The sequence below is a fragment of the Dasypus novemcinctus genome, chromosome X (assembly GCF_030445035.2).
Source record: "Dasypus novemcinctus isolate mDasNov1 chromosome X, mDasNov1.1.hap2, whole genome shotgun sequence".
Classification (NCBI taxonomy): domain Eukaryota; kingdom Metazoa; phylum Chordata; class Mammalia; order Cingulata; family Dasypodidae; genus Dasypus; species Dasypus novemcinctus.
Genome location: NC_080704.1, coordinates 156779771 through 156795358, shown reverse-complemented (window position 1 = coordinate 156795358; position 15588 = coordinate 156779771). Strand labels below are relative to the sequence as shown.

Below are 15588 nucleotides of genomic sequence, written 5' to 3'. Positions count from 1 at the left end.
ACCAGGATTATGTCATCATCAGTTAGGACATGTTTTGGAAACCTCAGCAGTACCACTAAAATTACCCCACCAGTGTTGGTTTAGTATCTTGACTAATTTATCTCTGCCATTGTGGATAATATCATGAAGAATTTTTGCTAAATCCCCATTTTAAAGAATCTGGCACTACCAGTCGGCCCTCCTAAGAGGACCAACTTTTATCTTTATTCAATGAGTCTTCAGAATTTTCCCAAAATCTTTTTTCCAAATTAGCTGCTTATCTCTGACAGTTAATAACAATCTCGTTTAATTTCTCTAAACATTCTCCTTTGGGAGTGATTACAGGAAAAGATATCTTGGTTAATGCTGCTCATTTAGCATAGCAGTAATCTAAGATTTTATCAGGAGATTCTAAGTCCTTGAGGTTTTGAATGATCCTCCACTTTTATTACTGTTATTTTTTTATGTTAATGATATCTAAAAGTTGTCTAAACGTTCTTTGATTTGTCCATTTATCATAGGTGTTTCTTTCGCTGTCAGGAACCCTCTCTGTTTTCATAGCATTTTAAAGTCACACTAACCTAAAATTATATACTTACTATAACATAAATATTTATCCTTTGATCTTTGTCAGTTGGTAAGCCTAGGTGAGGACAGTTAATTAAGCTATCTGAACTGATTTAATTTCCATAAGAAGCTTATATCATAAGGGTAAATTTAAGTCTGTGATAGCATATCCTGTTTAACAAATTTTGGTTTTACTTTTTAGTATGAACAATTAGTAAACACAATTAAAGCAAGATTACTCAAGGGAGTCTCCAGAAGGTCTGTGCAGTGTACACATAGTTTTTCTAAGAATGGTAAGCAAATATAATGTTTTCCTTTTTCAGGTTAAAAAAGAGTGTGCCTGAGATTAAAGTGTTGCAGCAATGGACAGTTACATGTAAAAGAGAAAGGAGCAATTCTTTATGGGAGGTTAGGTTAACGAAAAACTTATGAACATTTTTTAAACACAAGAGTTTTCACAGCATGGAGAGCTATTAAGTTGAGTTAGAACTAAACTGCAGTTTTCACACATTTTGCCATTGTTGTTATATCTCTTAAACAAGGGTACTATGTCTTAGCTTTGGGATCCAATAAAAGACTGAAATAAGCAATGTGCCTCAGATGATTTCCACCTGTCAATATCCCTAGTGCTTGTTCAGACCCTTTATGAACTAAAGGTGAGAGGTGCTTGTGCATCTAGAATCCTGGAAAATGTTTTTGGTAAATAGTTATTGTATCAGTGTTCGTGCTTATACATGAATATGTTCCTTTTACCTTGAAAGGTATTCAAACATTAAAATACCTTTATATATTTATATATTACCTTGTGTTGGTCCACTTATGTCATAGTTTAGGATAGGTCATAATTGGTTGGCTAGGACACAGTAGAATAGTCTAGGAGGGGGCAGGGTATAAATATAGGCTCACCCCCTGGCAAAGATCAGACACTGGATGAAGAGCCTTGATGAAGACATCATAAAACCACTGCCGTGGCAAGGCTCGGATCCAGAGAAGTACCAACATCCATCCACAGACCAGGCACATGGTGACATTTGGCAGCCATCAAGTCCCATAGGAAGAAGCAAGCTCAGCCGAAAAGAGAGAAAAAGGTAACTGGATATCCAGGGTAATGGGGTACATAAGACAAGTAACTGAGTAGAGTCATCAGATTAAGACTTAAGGGTAGAACTCTTCAGGATCAATATCTGCTGTCTTTCATCTATCTGTCTATCTATCATCTATCATATATCTGTTATCAATACCTGTCCATTTCTATATTCTTGTTCCTCCAAAGAGTATTTGAGATAGCTTGCAAAGATTCTTACAATATGGCAACCTAAATAAGTTTGAAATAAATAGCTATCGGGAAAGGAGCTAAAGGTACTAGGCAGATAACCTAGTCAAGGAAGCATGGCAAAGATCAACTTCTGACCAAGGGTCTCAATTCCGACTAGCAGCAAATGGAAGTATTTGAACTGGAAGGTAGAGGAAGAATTCAAGGGGAGTAATGGAGCTAGATTTTGAAAGATAAACGGCATTTGTATGAGTGGAGATTAAGTTTAAAAAGTGCCAATACCTACACTGAGGCCTGAGTGAAGTGCGTAAAGCAGAGATAATGGGGAGAAACTCTGGCAAATGGCTAAGTGTGGAAGGGGAAGCAAGGAATAAATCATACAGGGACCTGAATGACTGCTAAGGGACTGGACTAAGCTCCTTTGCAATCACTCAGCAGATTTCAAAGATATTTAAGAGTAGCGAAACAAAATTAGTTTTGTCTTAGAAAAATACATTGTATAATGGGGTATATGAAGTGTCTCAATGTGACTGCATGTGAATCCCTAAGCCAGGAACCACGGACAGGGCCGAGTGGTTACCAAGGTTACCAAGTAGTTAACAAGGATTACCAGGTTACTGTGATGTGAGCAGTCTATGACATCACTGAAGAGCGACAAGGAGAATAGTGGGTGTAATTTCGGATGAAGGGGAGGAAATTAAATCAAGAGAATTAAGAGGCCTCATAGGTAACAACAGCCTTTTATATCTATAGCCCTGCCCTACAGAAAGGTTCTCATACAGTAACAGGCATAATTCTCTGACATTATTCTGCACATCTCATCCAGAGAGCCTTTCAAAGTAGCTGAGGGGACCCAAATGAGGGAGGAGCAGTGATGCCTCCATTAAGATGTGTTGACTGGCTTTTCAAATGGGGATTCCCACTGGTGGCAGGGGGACCAATGACTGGCCTCCTTAGTAACACCTCTAGCTATAGCCAGTGTGCTTGAGTCTCTCTGTTCAGCAACAAACACCACAGGGTTGGTCCATTCAGAAGAATAGGGGTGACCCTAGAATTCCTTGCCACTACAGCAACACCTCAAACACCCCTCACTTCATTCCTGCCCCATAAAAATTTTCTGAGGGTTACAAAGGCCACCCAAGGCATGACTAGTAGCAATCCAAAAGGTCTAGTAGTGGTTGAAGGAACCCAAGTGAGGGAGGAGCCATGATATCTCCATTGTGATGCATTGACTGGCCTCTCCAACAGAGGACTCCCATTGGTGGCACCTGGGCCAATGACTGGCCTCCTTAGTAACAGCCTCTAGCAATAGCCAATGCGCTTGAGTCTCTCTGTCCAGCAACAAACACCACAGGGTTTGTCCATTCAGAGGAATAGGGGTGAACTCAGAAGTCCTTGCTACCCCTGCAACTCCTCTACCACCCACACTTCATTCCTGCCCCATTGAAAAGTTTTCTGAGGATTACAAAGGCCATCCAAGGCATGACTATTCCCTATCTAATCCAAAAGGTCTAGCAGTGGCTGAAGGAACCCATGTGAGGGAGGAGCCATGATGCACTCATTATGATGCGTTGACTGGCCTCTGCAACTGAGGACTCCCATTGGTGGCACCTTGGCCAATGGCTGGCCTCCTTAGTAACAGCCTCCAGCTGTAGCCAATGTGCTTGAGTCTCTCTGTCCAGCAACAAACACCACAGGGTTGTTCCATTCATAGGAATACTGGTGACCCTAGAAGTCAGTGCTACCCCCACAGCACCTCTACCACCCCACATCGCACTCCTGCCCCATGGGAAGATTTTCTTAGTCTTACAAAAGCCATCCAAGACATTATTTATCCCCATGTTATCCCAAGAGTCTAGCAGTGGCTGAAGGAACCCATGTGAGGGAGGAGCCATGATGCACTCATTGTGATGTGTTGACTGATCTCTCCAACTAAGGACTCCCATTGGTGGCACCTGGGCCAGTGGCTGGCCTCCTTAGTAACAGCCTCTAGCTATAGCCAATGTGCTTGAGTCTCTCTGTCCAGCAACAAACACCACAGGGTTGGTCCATTCAGAGGAATAGGGGTAGCCCTAGAAGTCCTTGCTACCCCGACAACTTCTCCACCACCCCACACTTCATTCCTGCCCCATAAAAAAGTTTTCTGAGGGTTACAAAGGCCATCCAAGACATTGTTTTTCCCCATGTTATCCCAAGCGCCTACCAGTGACGGAAGGGGCCCAAGTGAGGGAGGAGTTATGATGCCTCCATTGTGATGCATTGACTGGCCTCTCCAACTGGATTCCCATTGGTAGCAGCTGGACCAATGGCTGGCCTCCTTAGTAACAGCCTCTATCTGTAGCCAATATGCTTGAGTCTCTCTGTCCAGCACCGAACACCACAGGTTTGGTCCATTCAGAGGAATAGGGGTGACCCTAGAATTCCTTGCCACGGCAGCAACACCTTGAACACCCCACACTTCATTCCTGCCCCATAGAAAAGTTTTCTGAGGGTTACAAAGGCCATCCAAGACATTATTTATCCCCATGTTATCCCAAGGGTCTAGCAGTGGCTGAAGGAAGCCATGTGAGGGAGGAGCCATGATGCACTCATTGTGATGTGTTGACTGGCCTCTGCAACTGAGGACTCCCATTGGTGGCACCTGAGCCAATCGTTGGCCTCCTACTTAATAACAAGCCTCTGTATCTGCCAACCCTAGGTGGGGTTTGTGTCAAAGCCAAAGGTGAAAAGGTCTCTCTCCCATTACCACTCTCCCAAGTCTACAAAATTCATACACTGGTTTTTATAAAGAGATTACTTAAAAGCTCATAGTTTGACATTATAAGTGATAAATGTCACTGAGAGTTTGTAGAATTGGATAGACAGGATTATACAAAATTGGAAAGACATTTTTAAATCTCTTAGCATAATTATATTTGCAACTATATAAATAAATATAATATATATTGCCAGTCAGAGAAGTTATGGGCCTTTTCATGACCCCATTTTAATCTTTTGAAAGTCATTTCAGTTTGTTTTGGGGATATTTATATGAATTTGGCCAAGGTTGCTATGGAGATCTGGAAGCTCATCCAAACTTCTCTGTGGTTATGTCTGAAATGATGTCTTTGGGGAGATTCAGATTGAGAATGAGAACTGTGGGTGTCTGCCTCTCATGAAGCCACTTGTTATCAGCTACCATCATCTACTAAGCTAGAAAGACTCATAGATTCCCAATCTTAATAGATGATTACCTTTCATAGTAGATCTTTTATCCTGTCAACCATCATGAATAGCATGCCAGATTAATTTGGGGGGATAAATGGATGTGCTTTTTAGGAGAGTTTGGCTCTATTTTCAGCTGTGAATTATGCATTAGTAAGAATTATTTGGACAGCATTCATCATCAGTTCTGAAGTTAATGAAATTCCATTACACTTCAGTACATTTTCATTTCACCTAGTGGTAAATTAATTCTCCCTCTCTTTCTCTCTGTCTCCATCTCTCTCTCCTCTTTTACATCATTCACATAATTAGAGTGGGGACATGAAGGGCTTCATAACTAGAATGAGTTAAATAAGGGGCAGGAAAGACAGATGTTACTGATTCCCTCGAAAATGATGTGCTCTATAACTGAATGCCAAGATGAGCAAGGCTGCTTGTTTTAACAGCTACCACTACTATTTCCACTGCTCAAGAATTCAGGGCAGCATGGAGGTAGGGGTGACTGAGTTACTTAGAAGATTGGCCCTTCATCTCCTTAATGCACCACTCACAAATTTTCAGCAACAGTGGTAGCACCTGCCAACCAGTCACATTGCTGAATATGCTCTTTGACTTGGGGAGGCTCCTTGGGCAGCTGACAGGGTCAAGAGCACTGAAAAGTCCAGCATTACCCCACTGGAAGCAAGGCTGGAGCTCTCCTAGGTGCTAGATACTTTTGTTTTGTTGTTGGTCTGGTCCTTCCCTGGTCCCATCTGTTCAGTTCTCTAGGTTCTTAACCAAAATACACCCTGGAAGCTACTTTGAGCCCCGCTCACAGTTAGCTCTATGGTTCTAGACTCTCTTTCCAGTCAGTAGTGTAGTAGTTAAAAGAAAGCTGTGGCTCTGAACTCTGAAAAAACAGGGTTTGAGTGCCTTGGACCACTGTGGGAGCATTGCCAAGTTCCATACCAACTTGAGTACTTAGTTTCCACAGCAAAAAATGGAGATGATATATCTGTCTATATAAAGAATAATGAGATAATATATAAGAAAGTGTGGAGCATAGAGCCAAAACCTTATAAATGGCAATTATCACTACTAACTCATTCTAATGATGTTCACTGGCTTCTTTCTTCTGATCTAACTTCTAGTTCACAAGTTCTCTTTCACTCGTGTCTAATACATTGTTAAAGATACAAATCTATTCATTGATTTATTAATATCAGTCATGGAGTTATGCTTCTAAGTTCGAGGTTTGCTTTTTTTTTCTTTTTATACCTTGCGTTTATAACTCTAAGTTCATGTGGACTTGTTTCTCTTGTTTTGTTGTTTTCTTTTTCATGTTGCCTTGTTTCCTCATTTCTCTGGCTTTGTATGTGTGTGTGTGCTGGACATTATATTTAACACATTGCTTATATAAATGATTTGAGGCCTATGGTACTCTTTTCTTCATCTAGTAAACATATTTGTCTTTCTTATCTGATGAGAGGCAGGAATCTGGGCTGGTCTTAATTTAATTTGGAGGTTGAGATGATTCAAACCTGGGCAGCTGTCTTTGGAAGACTGGTCTACAGCTGGTCAATTCTTCATATTAAGGTACATATCATTTTCTCTTTGCTTTTGGGCACAGCCCCCTGTCCAACACCCCTGAGGCTTAGAAGGGTGATGGTAGGCACTAATGTATGACAAGTCCAGACTCCAAAACTCATGTTTGTACCCTGGCTTCCTAGTCTAAGACAGTCTTGGGCAATCTAAGCATGTTTTTTGCCTCCTTTCCCATTACCCCTCTCACAAGAGCATGCCTGTACACCTTTGTTCATATTATTTAGAAGTTGGGATTCTGCCTACAGAAAGGATTTAAAGGTCAGCAAAATGAGATGTGGTCCTTGTTCTCACAGCACTTAGTGTCCTAGAAGAGAAAGATATTAATAAAATAGACATATTAATGCTTTAATAATGCAAAATTAAGATAGGTGCATTTAGAGATAGATTTACCATGAAGCTAAGAAAGCTAATGAAGCCTCAGGTTATCTTCAGATAATCTTGAAAGTGCTGGGAGTTGCTGGGAGTCATCAAGTGTCCTAGTTGGAAAGGAAATGGATACCCACAGGATGATGCAGGACTTGAGGTAAAGAGGAAGACAATTTTAAGAGTGATTTAATTATACAAGTAATAGGTGACATGTTATATTATAAACTTTTGGCCTTCAGACAGATTTGTGTTTGTTTAAGAAAGAAATTGGAACTATTGAATCATTTACAGGAGGGAAAGGCTTCCAAAGTCCTAAATATAAAAACCATACAAAAACAAGTCTGTTTCCATTGCTGAAAAAGTCTCAATCAATTCTGTTAGAACTATTCGAAATGACCACAGTCAGTTGGATTGTTTTCTAGTCAAGGGTATTTGGCCAAACTAACCAGAATGAAATCAACCAGATGGCAATCCCATTAATTGTACAGTCATCGGCCTTTTTCCAGCCCCCCCCCCAAAAAAAAAAAAGACCTCCAAATGAGCAATTCAGGCATGTAATAAAAACACAGACTCTTGCTTATAGATAGTAGTCATCATTTTAGATTATTCTTCAGCTTGATTTAGTAGCCCTGGGTGACAAAAATGTTTATTTATTCAGACTATTTGATGCTCTCTATTTCAATTAACTCCAGACAGGTCCCCTCCAGAGGCAAAAGGTTGAGAGCATAAGTTTGTTTACTTGCATTAACCAAATTGGCACGTTATCAGGCAAACACAACCATAGCAATATCTGTCTAGTAAGCTGCCCAAAGCTCCCAAGCCAGGCGAATGATTTGAGTCACGTAGAGATAAAAGGGTACCTTGGTTGTAATTTACAATTGTCAGGGAAATGACAGAACTGGGGAGTTGCCCTAATCTTGGTGAAAGCAGAAGCCATTAATGAGGGGAAGTAATTAGTATTGATCTTGAAAGGTACAGTAAATCCTGTGACCACCTGCATCCTCTTATCAAGAGATGGTCTCCAAGAGTCAACAATCCTGGGCAGCTCAGATTGCACTGACTAATTTGAAATGAGGCATAATGTAGTCATTAGAAAGAGCACTGAATTAAACTGGGCAAGAGAAAGTACACGTCCTGGCTCCACCACTACGTTGACCTTAAGCAAGTCATTTCTCTCCTATGGACCTCATCTACAAAAGGAGAAGAGTTGCAAGGTCACACACACACAAGCATACACACACACACAATTTCTACAAACTTCTCTGTTCCAGGAGGGGTCTAAAGGATTGATCAGTTTCTTAGCATTGAAAGGAGACAGGTAGTCTCTCGACGGTCAAAATCAAGTTTCCAGAAGTGTGTGTGAAGCTTTAATCAAAACAATGCCAAATAATCTCCTCTCTGTGGGCCAGTCCTCAGGATGAGATCATTTTACTCAGGAACGAATTAGTCACCACATAACGTGTTGCCACTACTGTTTTTTAGCTATTGCTTCTGTCTGGGCCTGCTTATAGTACTTTATTTGAGCCTCTGGTGAGATGAAGAGACCAAATTATTACATGTATCTCTCCTACTTTCCTTAAAGATTTTTCATCTTACCAGCAATATGTGAGAGTTCTGAATGTTCAGCATCCTTGCCAGCATTTGATATTATCAATTTTGCTTTTGTTTCGTCTTAGCCATCCTAGTAGGAGTGCAGTGGTATCTGTGGTTTTGATTTGCATTTCCCTAATGACTAATGATGTTGAGCATCTTTACATGCACTCATTTGACGGCATTATGCTTGCCACATAATAAATATCCTGTCCCAAGATTTTAAGTGGTTTCTTACCCCCTCCTTCCTAGATAAATGATTTTAACAGAGGACCTCCTAGAGGGCTAAAGAGAGTATCTTTGGGAACTTTCCACACACCACACCACATAAGTGACCACAGACTTCTGCCCTGATTCTGAAAATTCTTTTTGGTACCAGTTTCTCTGATTTACACACACACACACACACACACACACACTGCTTTATTTTTTTTAATTAAAAAATTGTTTTATAGGGCTGCCATAACAAATCACTGGAAAATTGCTCAAATGTGCTGCTGGCTACGTTATTAGTTATGATTCATATAAAATGAGATGAGACCATTACCATCTTTCCAGTCTTCACATTCTGAATTGAAAATGTCATAGTTTCTATTTTCTTTTGCTATTTAAGAAACAACAACAACAAAGGCTGGAACCTTTGTTGTTACAAAGTTCATTTTGACTCACCAAATAGTCATTGAATCCCTAAAACATGCCAAGCGCTAGGCTAGACAACGTGAGAGAAGTGGATGATAAATAAGACACAAACTCAACCCGTGGAGGAGAACTTGTGGTCTAATTGCACCTCAGGCTTATTTCAGGGAACAGCTGAAAATTCTGCTGGCAGTCCCGACTTAGCAAGTCTTCAGTTGTTTTTTTTAAATAGGCCCTTTCTCTCTCCATGACCCTGTGAACACAAAGCTTCCTTTACTTCCTGACTCACTTCCGCTATTTAAAGAGCATTCTTAGTTTGTGTTCAACTATTTCCTGGTCATATTTTGTAAATGCCTTGTTTATTATTCTCTGACTTTACAAAAACTATAGAGACATGTATCGAGAGCACGTATCCTTAACCTATGGAACAAGAAGAAAGAGGGGTGGAGTGGGGGCAAGGGTAAAATTACTCCAGTGCATATCCTGTTCTTATTACATCGACCTTAACTATTACATAGATTGATTGACTTTTGTTTAAGGAACCTCCACCTAACGGGAGATGGGAGATCAGAGTTAACAAACACAGGAAAGAAGTCTCAATGAATAATTCTGTGTGTGCTTGTTTATTATGGTAGAGGATTTTTGTGTGTGCTTGTTTATTATGAAAGAGGATTTTGTGTTTTGTGACAGTGGAGGGCTTGAATCACTTAAGGACACAGTCAATTCTTAATCATTCATGTTAATAGAAAGAAGCAATCGCTCTGCTCATCTGAAACAAGAAACAATCAAAAATTCTTCCCCTTAATCAGTTACTTATCCTTCTACAGTCTGTCTGCCCCTCAGTCCCCGCCCAGCAAACAATTTTTGTAAATTAGAGGAAATGTTTTCCCAAGGTAACCTCTCCCCCTACAGGCAACTAGCTTACCAAGCTGATCAGTTCCCTGAGGAGAAGCTGTATCACTTTCTATGCTTTCTTTTACAACAGAGGCTGTGGCAGGTGAGGAGGGAATTCCTTCCTAGAATTATACATGTCCACTTGCTAGAGTGTACACACACACTTGAAGGCTAGAATGGACACACACAGCTGGACACATAGGGCTGTGAGATAAGTCAGGGAGAGCTGTGTGACCTTGGGTTAACTGCTCTCTGAGCCTCAGCTGACTCAGCTGTAAAATGGGTATCATAATAATTATTACCTCATCAGGGCTATTGCCAGATGTAAATGAGTGAATGCAAAGCAACCCGACTCCATGTCCTTGGTGCTCTCAGCCATCAGTATTATTGTGGTGGTGGGGATGGTTACTAAGGTTGTTGAGTGTGCAAATAATCATTGCCAAGAGGACATGGATCATCTCAAGCAGGGGCCGTGGGTCTGTTCGAAGTAATTTGGTATAATAGTTAAGGGATCAAGGTTTTCACTGTTCTAAAATACGTTGTGGCAGATTCAAGTTATCCCCACAGTAAGCTTTGCTGACGAGAGTAAAGGCCCCCAGCAGCGGCTCTCAATCTGGGAGCCCAGGGGAGCAATCCCTTCCTCCCAGGGGAGAGCACCTTCTAGTGACTGGTTTCCGGGCAGACCACACGTTCTTCCCCCAGGATAACTGGGGCATCCTTTAAATATGTTAATATCATGGGACTCTTAAGCTTGCTTCCAGCCGGGGAGCTTTATTCTCTTCTGAAGGTGATTTTGCAACTAGCTAATCTCGTCCATTCTGGGTCGATTTTATCAGACCAGGTTTCAGAGCTCTGGGAACTAGACGTCTACTGTCACCCTTGCCTACAATGGACCTTGGTCGAATCACTTTTCTCTGTGCCATGCTGCGGGTCAGCCTAGAAGTTGTGTTAAGGATGGTCTCTTTCTTCTCCGACCTTTTAGAATTCTGGAATTCCAACTGGGAGGAGAGGGCCAGTCGTGGAAAAGTACAAGTACGTGGAGCCCAAAGAGGGATCATGTCTACTTGATAACACCTGCCCAGATTTGCTCTTTTCCAAAATGCTGGGATTGCAATACTGAAGCAAGCACTGTAATACTGAACATAATGAAATGCCGTAAATTATCTGGTCAACTGGATGATTTCTGTTACTTTTTCACTGTCTCCTTGCACAGAAGCCATACTTCTTTTATTCGCTAGGTGGCAGCAACACTTAGCTTTGCCAACTAGAAAGCACATTCTTTGTGTTGTCATTTCTATGATGATCTCTATCACCGATATGTCCGATTTGGAGGGGAACTTTCTATTTTGATTTTTTTCTGAACCATTGACTAAGTTATAAGTAATCACAAATTTCAGATTTCAGAAAAAGGCATAGAATGCAAAACCTGGAAAGAACCATAGCATTAAATGGAGTATGACCCTTTGATTTACACAGGATGAAACTGGAGTGATTTTCCCAAGGTAAGTAGTTAGTGGCAGAATGGGAACTGGACCTCAGGATTTTTAATGCTCGGTCCCAATCTCTTCCCCTTTTCTTCTTTTGGGAGGTGAATTTGCTCAATACGTTCACTTATTTCTCCAGAGCCACATCTGGGCTTTGCCCTTCAGTAACTTTGTACACTGGAATGGATGAGTTAACCTATCTCCACGACCTCTAGTTCCTCATCTGTAATATGGTAGTAATAATGGTATTATTATTTTGCTATAAATTGTCTTTATTTTGCAAGAATTTAATGAGATCACACATTAAAGGACAGGGAAGGGTGTCTGACACATACACACAGCGGTATCACAAACAGGAATGCCTGATGGTATTTTGAACCACAATTTCCATAACAGACTGTGATTCAACACACTACCTATACGATTTTCTGTCTCTTTTCTCCACATAGGACCGTGCGTGCCTTTTTAACAAGAACTATAAAGGAAATAAGAAACGGGAAGGGGAGATTGGCATCCGATGAGAGGAAATCCAAGGACTTTTTCAATGCCAACGGTCTCTGGTTTGAATATTAAGGTGACATGAGTCTAACTCTAAGATTCTCCCTTAGGAAAGGAAGTGAACGAAGCAGCAGTTCCTTCGGTTAATGCTCCCTGCTTCATTTGCTTACCCGACTCCAAACACCTGAATTACAAGAGTTGTGCTAGATTTGCCATCAAGTCTACAATTTTGACAGCTGAGACATGCACAGGACCGTCACACACGATAACATCAACATAGGTAGGTCTCATCTTTTTTTTCCTTACAGCTCTATGGTGGGGGGGAGCATTGTGTTTACAGATACTACAGTGTAACACCAAGCAGGGACCCGCTTCTCAGAAATTGTTCTTAGGACAGAAACAACTGAGTCTCTCCAGAGAGCTTAGCACTGGACCAGATTCTGTGGACAGTAGAGTCCTGGAGAACTACCAAAGCTAAATTAAATCCAAGTGATGAGAAAGCCTTGCCTTTTCAGAAGACCTACACTTTGTGATTTTTACCGCATTTGATCCTAGAAAGAGCACTGTGGAGTCAGTAAGGCAGTAGGATATCCCCATTTGATAAATGAGGAAAGAGTGAGAGGCCGAACAAGATTAAGCATGAAGGCTTTCAAATCAGACAGACCTGAATTCCTATCATGGCTCTGGTACTTCCTAGCCGTGTGGTTTGGGGCAAGTAAACCTTTCTAAGCCTCTATCTCCTCGGCTGAAAAATGAGGATGTCAATGCACAGAAGCCAAGGGTCTTAGCACTCAAAAATGTCACACATCATTGACATTTTGTAAGTGATAGAAATCTGAACTGACAGTCCAAGTTCAGGGGGCTAAATATTCAATACATAGATCCACAGTTAGACTTTTCTTTCTGAAGAGGCAGTTTTTTCTTACCAGCTTTCTCTCCATGATGGAAATTCACAAGTGAATCTCCAACGTTTTCCTGGGTGAAGTGCTTTGGATAGTCACACTACTGTGTGTTTCTTTTTTTAGATTGTACCTAGTACTGATACAGAAACTGTTCATCCGGTTCTGCCTTAGCATGATCACTTCTGCTCCAAGATTCTGGGCAAAAGGGGGAAGTTAAAAAAAAGGCCAAGAAAGCAGTAACACAGCTGAGGGTAGAAGGGTGGGGTGTAGACAGTTTCAGCCCAGAATCCTCAAGTTCCTTTTCTATATCAAGTAGAGAGAAAAGTTCAACCCGTTTGGTTTTATTATTATTTTTAATGATGTAATCACCCCCTCACTGGTGACACATAGATGGTAAACTATTGGAATTTCTCTGGAGAACAATCTGAGAAGACACCCCAAAGAAACAATCCCCAAAGGAGCTGGGGGTGGGAGGGTGAGAAGCCATGTATGGTTGTTCCAAGGAGCACTATTTATAATAGTGAAAAACTGGAAACAATCCAAGTGTTCAATAATGACAGAGAATCTTTTTTAAAAAGTAGAGTCTATCAACTGGATGGAATGTTATTTGGCCGTTAAAATGGTAAGTACATGGGCTATGTTAAGTGAAAAAAAACAGATTGCAACATGGTACAGACACAAATATTACAACTATGCAAACCCAGAATATATGTGGACCTTAAAAAACAAAGGAAAGGAAATTGATAGTGAAGTAGAACATTTTAACTGAGTTTTGTTTAGCTACTGTACATGCCACTTCACAAACATTCTCTCATTTAAATCCTCATAACAACTAATCATCTTGTCAATTTCTACAAATTTTTTTTTAAAACTCGCTGGAATTACAATTGAAATTGTGTATAACAGTATTTTGAAAATAGGACTTCGAAACATTTATTAAGTCATTCTGCCTAAGCTGCTTCTCTTGTATAATGAAAAGAAGCTGACTACATTTTAAATTTCTAGATATAAAAGTTCTGACTATCTTGGAGCCATCAAATGAGTCTTAATTGTAGTTTTCTGTCTCTTGTGTCCCCTGAGAATTCCTGCTCAGAATGCCTACCTCATGTTGTTTTGAAAAATATGGTACAGAATGCCACCAGAGAAAAATATAACTGACTTTCCCATTCTCAAGCAAAACACAATTCAAAATATTGTATTACTATCATTCTTATTTCCGTCAATTTTGGTGGCCAGAGAGATTGGTGGGGGGAACAGGAAACATAACTCTTTCTCAGATAGTTCAAGTGAAAACTGTTGCAATTCTATGCTGTGGCATCTCCAAGGCCAACGGAAAACTTGTTTCCAGTTAACATTATAACCTAGCCATCGAGGAAGCATTTCCCCCCGGCCCCAAGTACAAGTTGTCCTGCAGAGGGTGAAGCACATGCCCTCCTAAACCCACCGTTCTTCAAGGCCCATGTGCCTCTCTTTTTGCCATAAACTGCTAAGGATTTTCCCTTATTCTTGAGAGTTTTTCTCTTCTTGTAAGAAACGAGGGAAGATTTCAAGCATCCAAATGGGTGCAATCCATCTGTTTAGACTAGATTTGCTCCTTCCTTTTGGCTTCCCCACGAGGACAAGGACACAACGTGCTTTGCCACCACCCCGAGGGAATAGACTCTAACTTGTCCCCTTCTGAAACAAGCCTTCCTTTCCCCAACAGCTGAGGGGAGTGGTGGGGGGAGAAAGAAATAGGGGGCTGGAAGACAAAGGGTACTGACATTCTGGTTTAAAACATTTTCAAGTATATGAATTTCTCCTGTGTTAATTTTCCTCCCCACAAACAAGCTTCTTTGTCAGTTATACACAATTCTTCTTTGCATGAAAAACTGACCTCTTGTCTCTGACTGCAAACCCCTTTTCCAGGCTTTGGGTTGCAAAACGCTTTTCTTTGCCTCCTGTCTTTATTCTCTTGTCACCTGCTGAGCTGTCGCCAGTCCTCTTTCTGAAAAATGAAGACATTTGAGGGAATGATGTGGGGGAGCAATGAGGGAGAAAGGGCTGCCCTGTAACTTTTGAGGTAGAGCAGGACTAGGAAGCATAGAATTATCGAGTCCCATCTGAGCTGTGTGGTAATTCTACCGACCTCATAGCATTACTGACGAGAATAAGTGACACAGTGTGAATAAAGTGCTTAACTCCTGGTCTATAGTAAGGGCCTCCAAAATATTAGCTGCCATGCTGACTAAAACCCATTTTGACCTGAGCCTGTACTTTATCTGGGGCACTCTACCTGATCCTTTCTGTCAACTAATTTGAATACCAAGAGAACAGTTTTAAGCCACTATTATCTTAATTTTACAGATGAGGAAACTGGGGCTCAAGGTAGCATAGTCCTTACACGGCAGAATGGGGCGCCAGGCCCAAACATACTGAGCTCCAAAACCCACGCTCCTTTTGCCCCACCTCAGACTGGTTAGGAGAGTGAGACTCCTAACCAGTCTGTTGCTAAATTTTGAAAGCTTATGACAGCATTTCCCCCCTGAACCAATTTTCTTCAAATGTGATTTCCTCCCATCAACAACAGACCGAATACATCCCTGGCTCACATTTGAACAAAGTCATTTCA

At 41.1% G+C, this 15588-nt stretch overlaps 1 protein-coding gene across 2 annotated transcripts in view; it reads left to right on the top strand.

Moving 5' to 3' along the window:
- The first annotated feature begins 11391 nt into the window (after positions 1–11391).
- Positions 11392–15588, top strand: part of MAP7D3 (MAP7 domain containing 3) — a 45006-nt gene continuing 40809 nt past the window's right edge. The window contains exons 1-2 of one of the 2 annotated variants that reach the window (XM_071213103.1): positions 11392–11595; positions 12186–12355. In XM_071213103.1, the coding sequence (XP_071069204.1) occupies positions 12319–12355 (37 nt within the window). In that variant the 5' untranslated portion in view covers positions 11392–11595; positions 12186–12318. Of the gene's footprint in view, positions 11596–12185; positions 12356–15588 lie in introns of those variants that run through there. The other variant, XM_058292140.2, reaches the window with a different exon arrangement.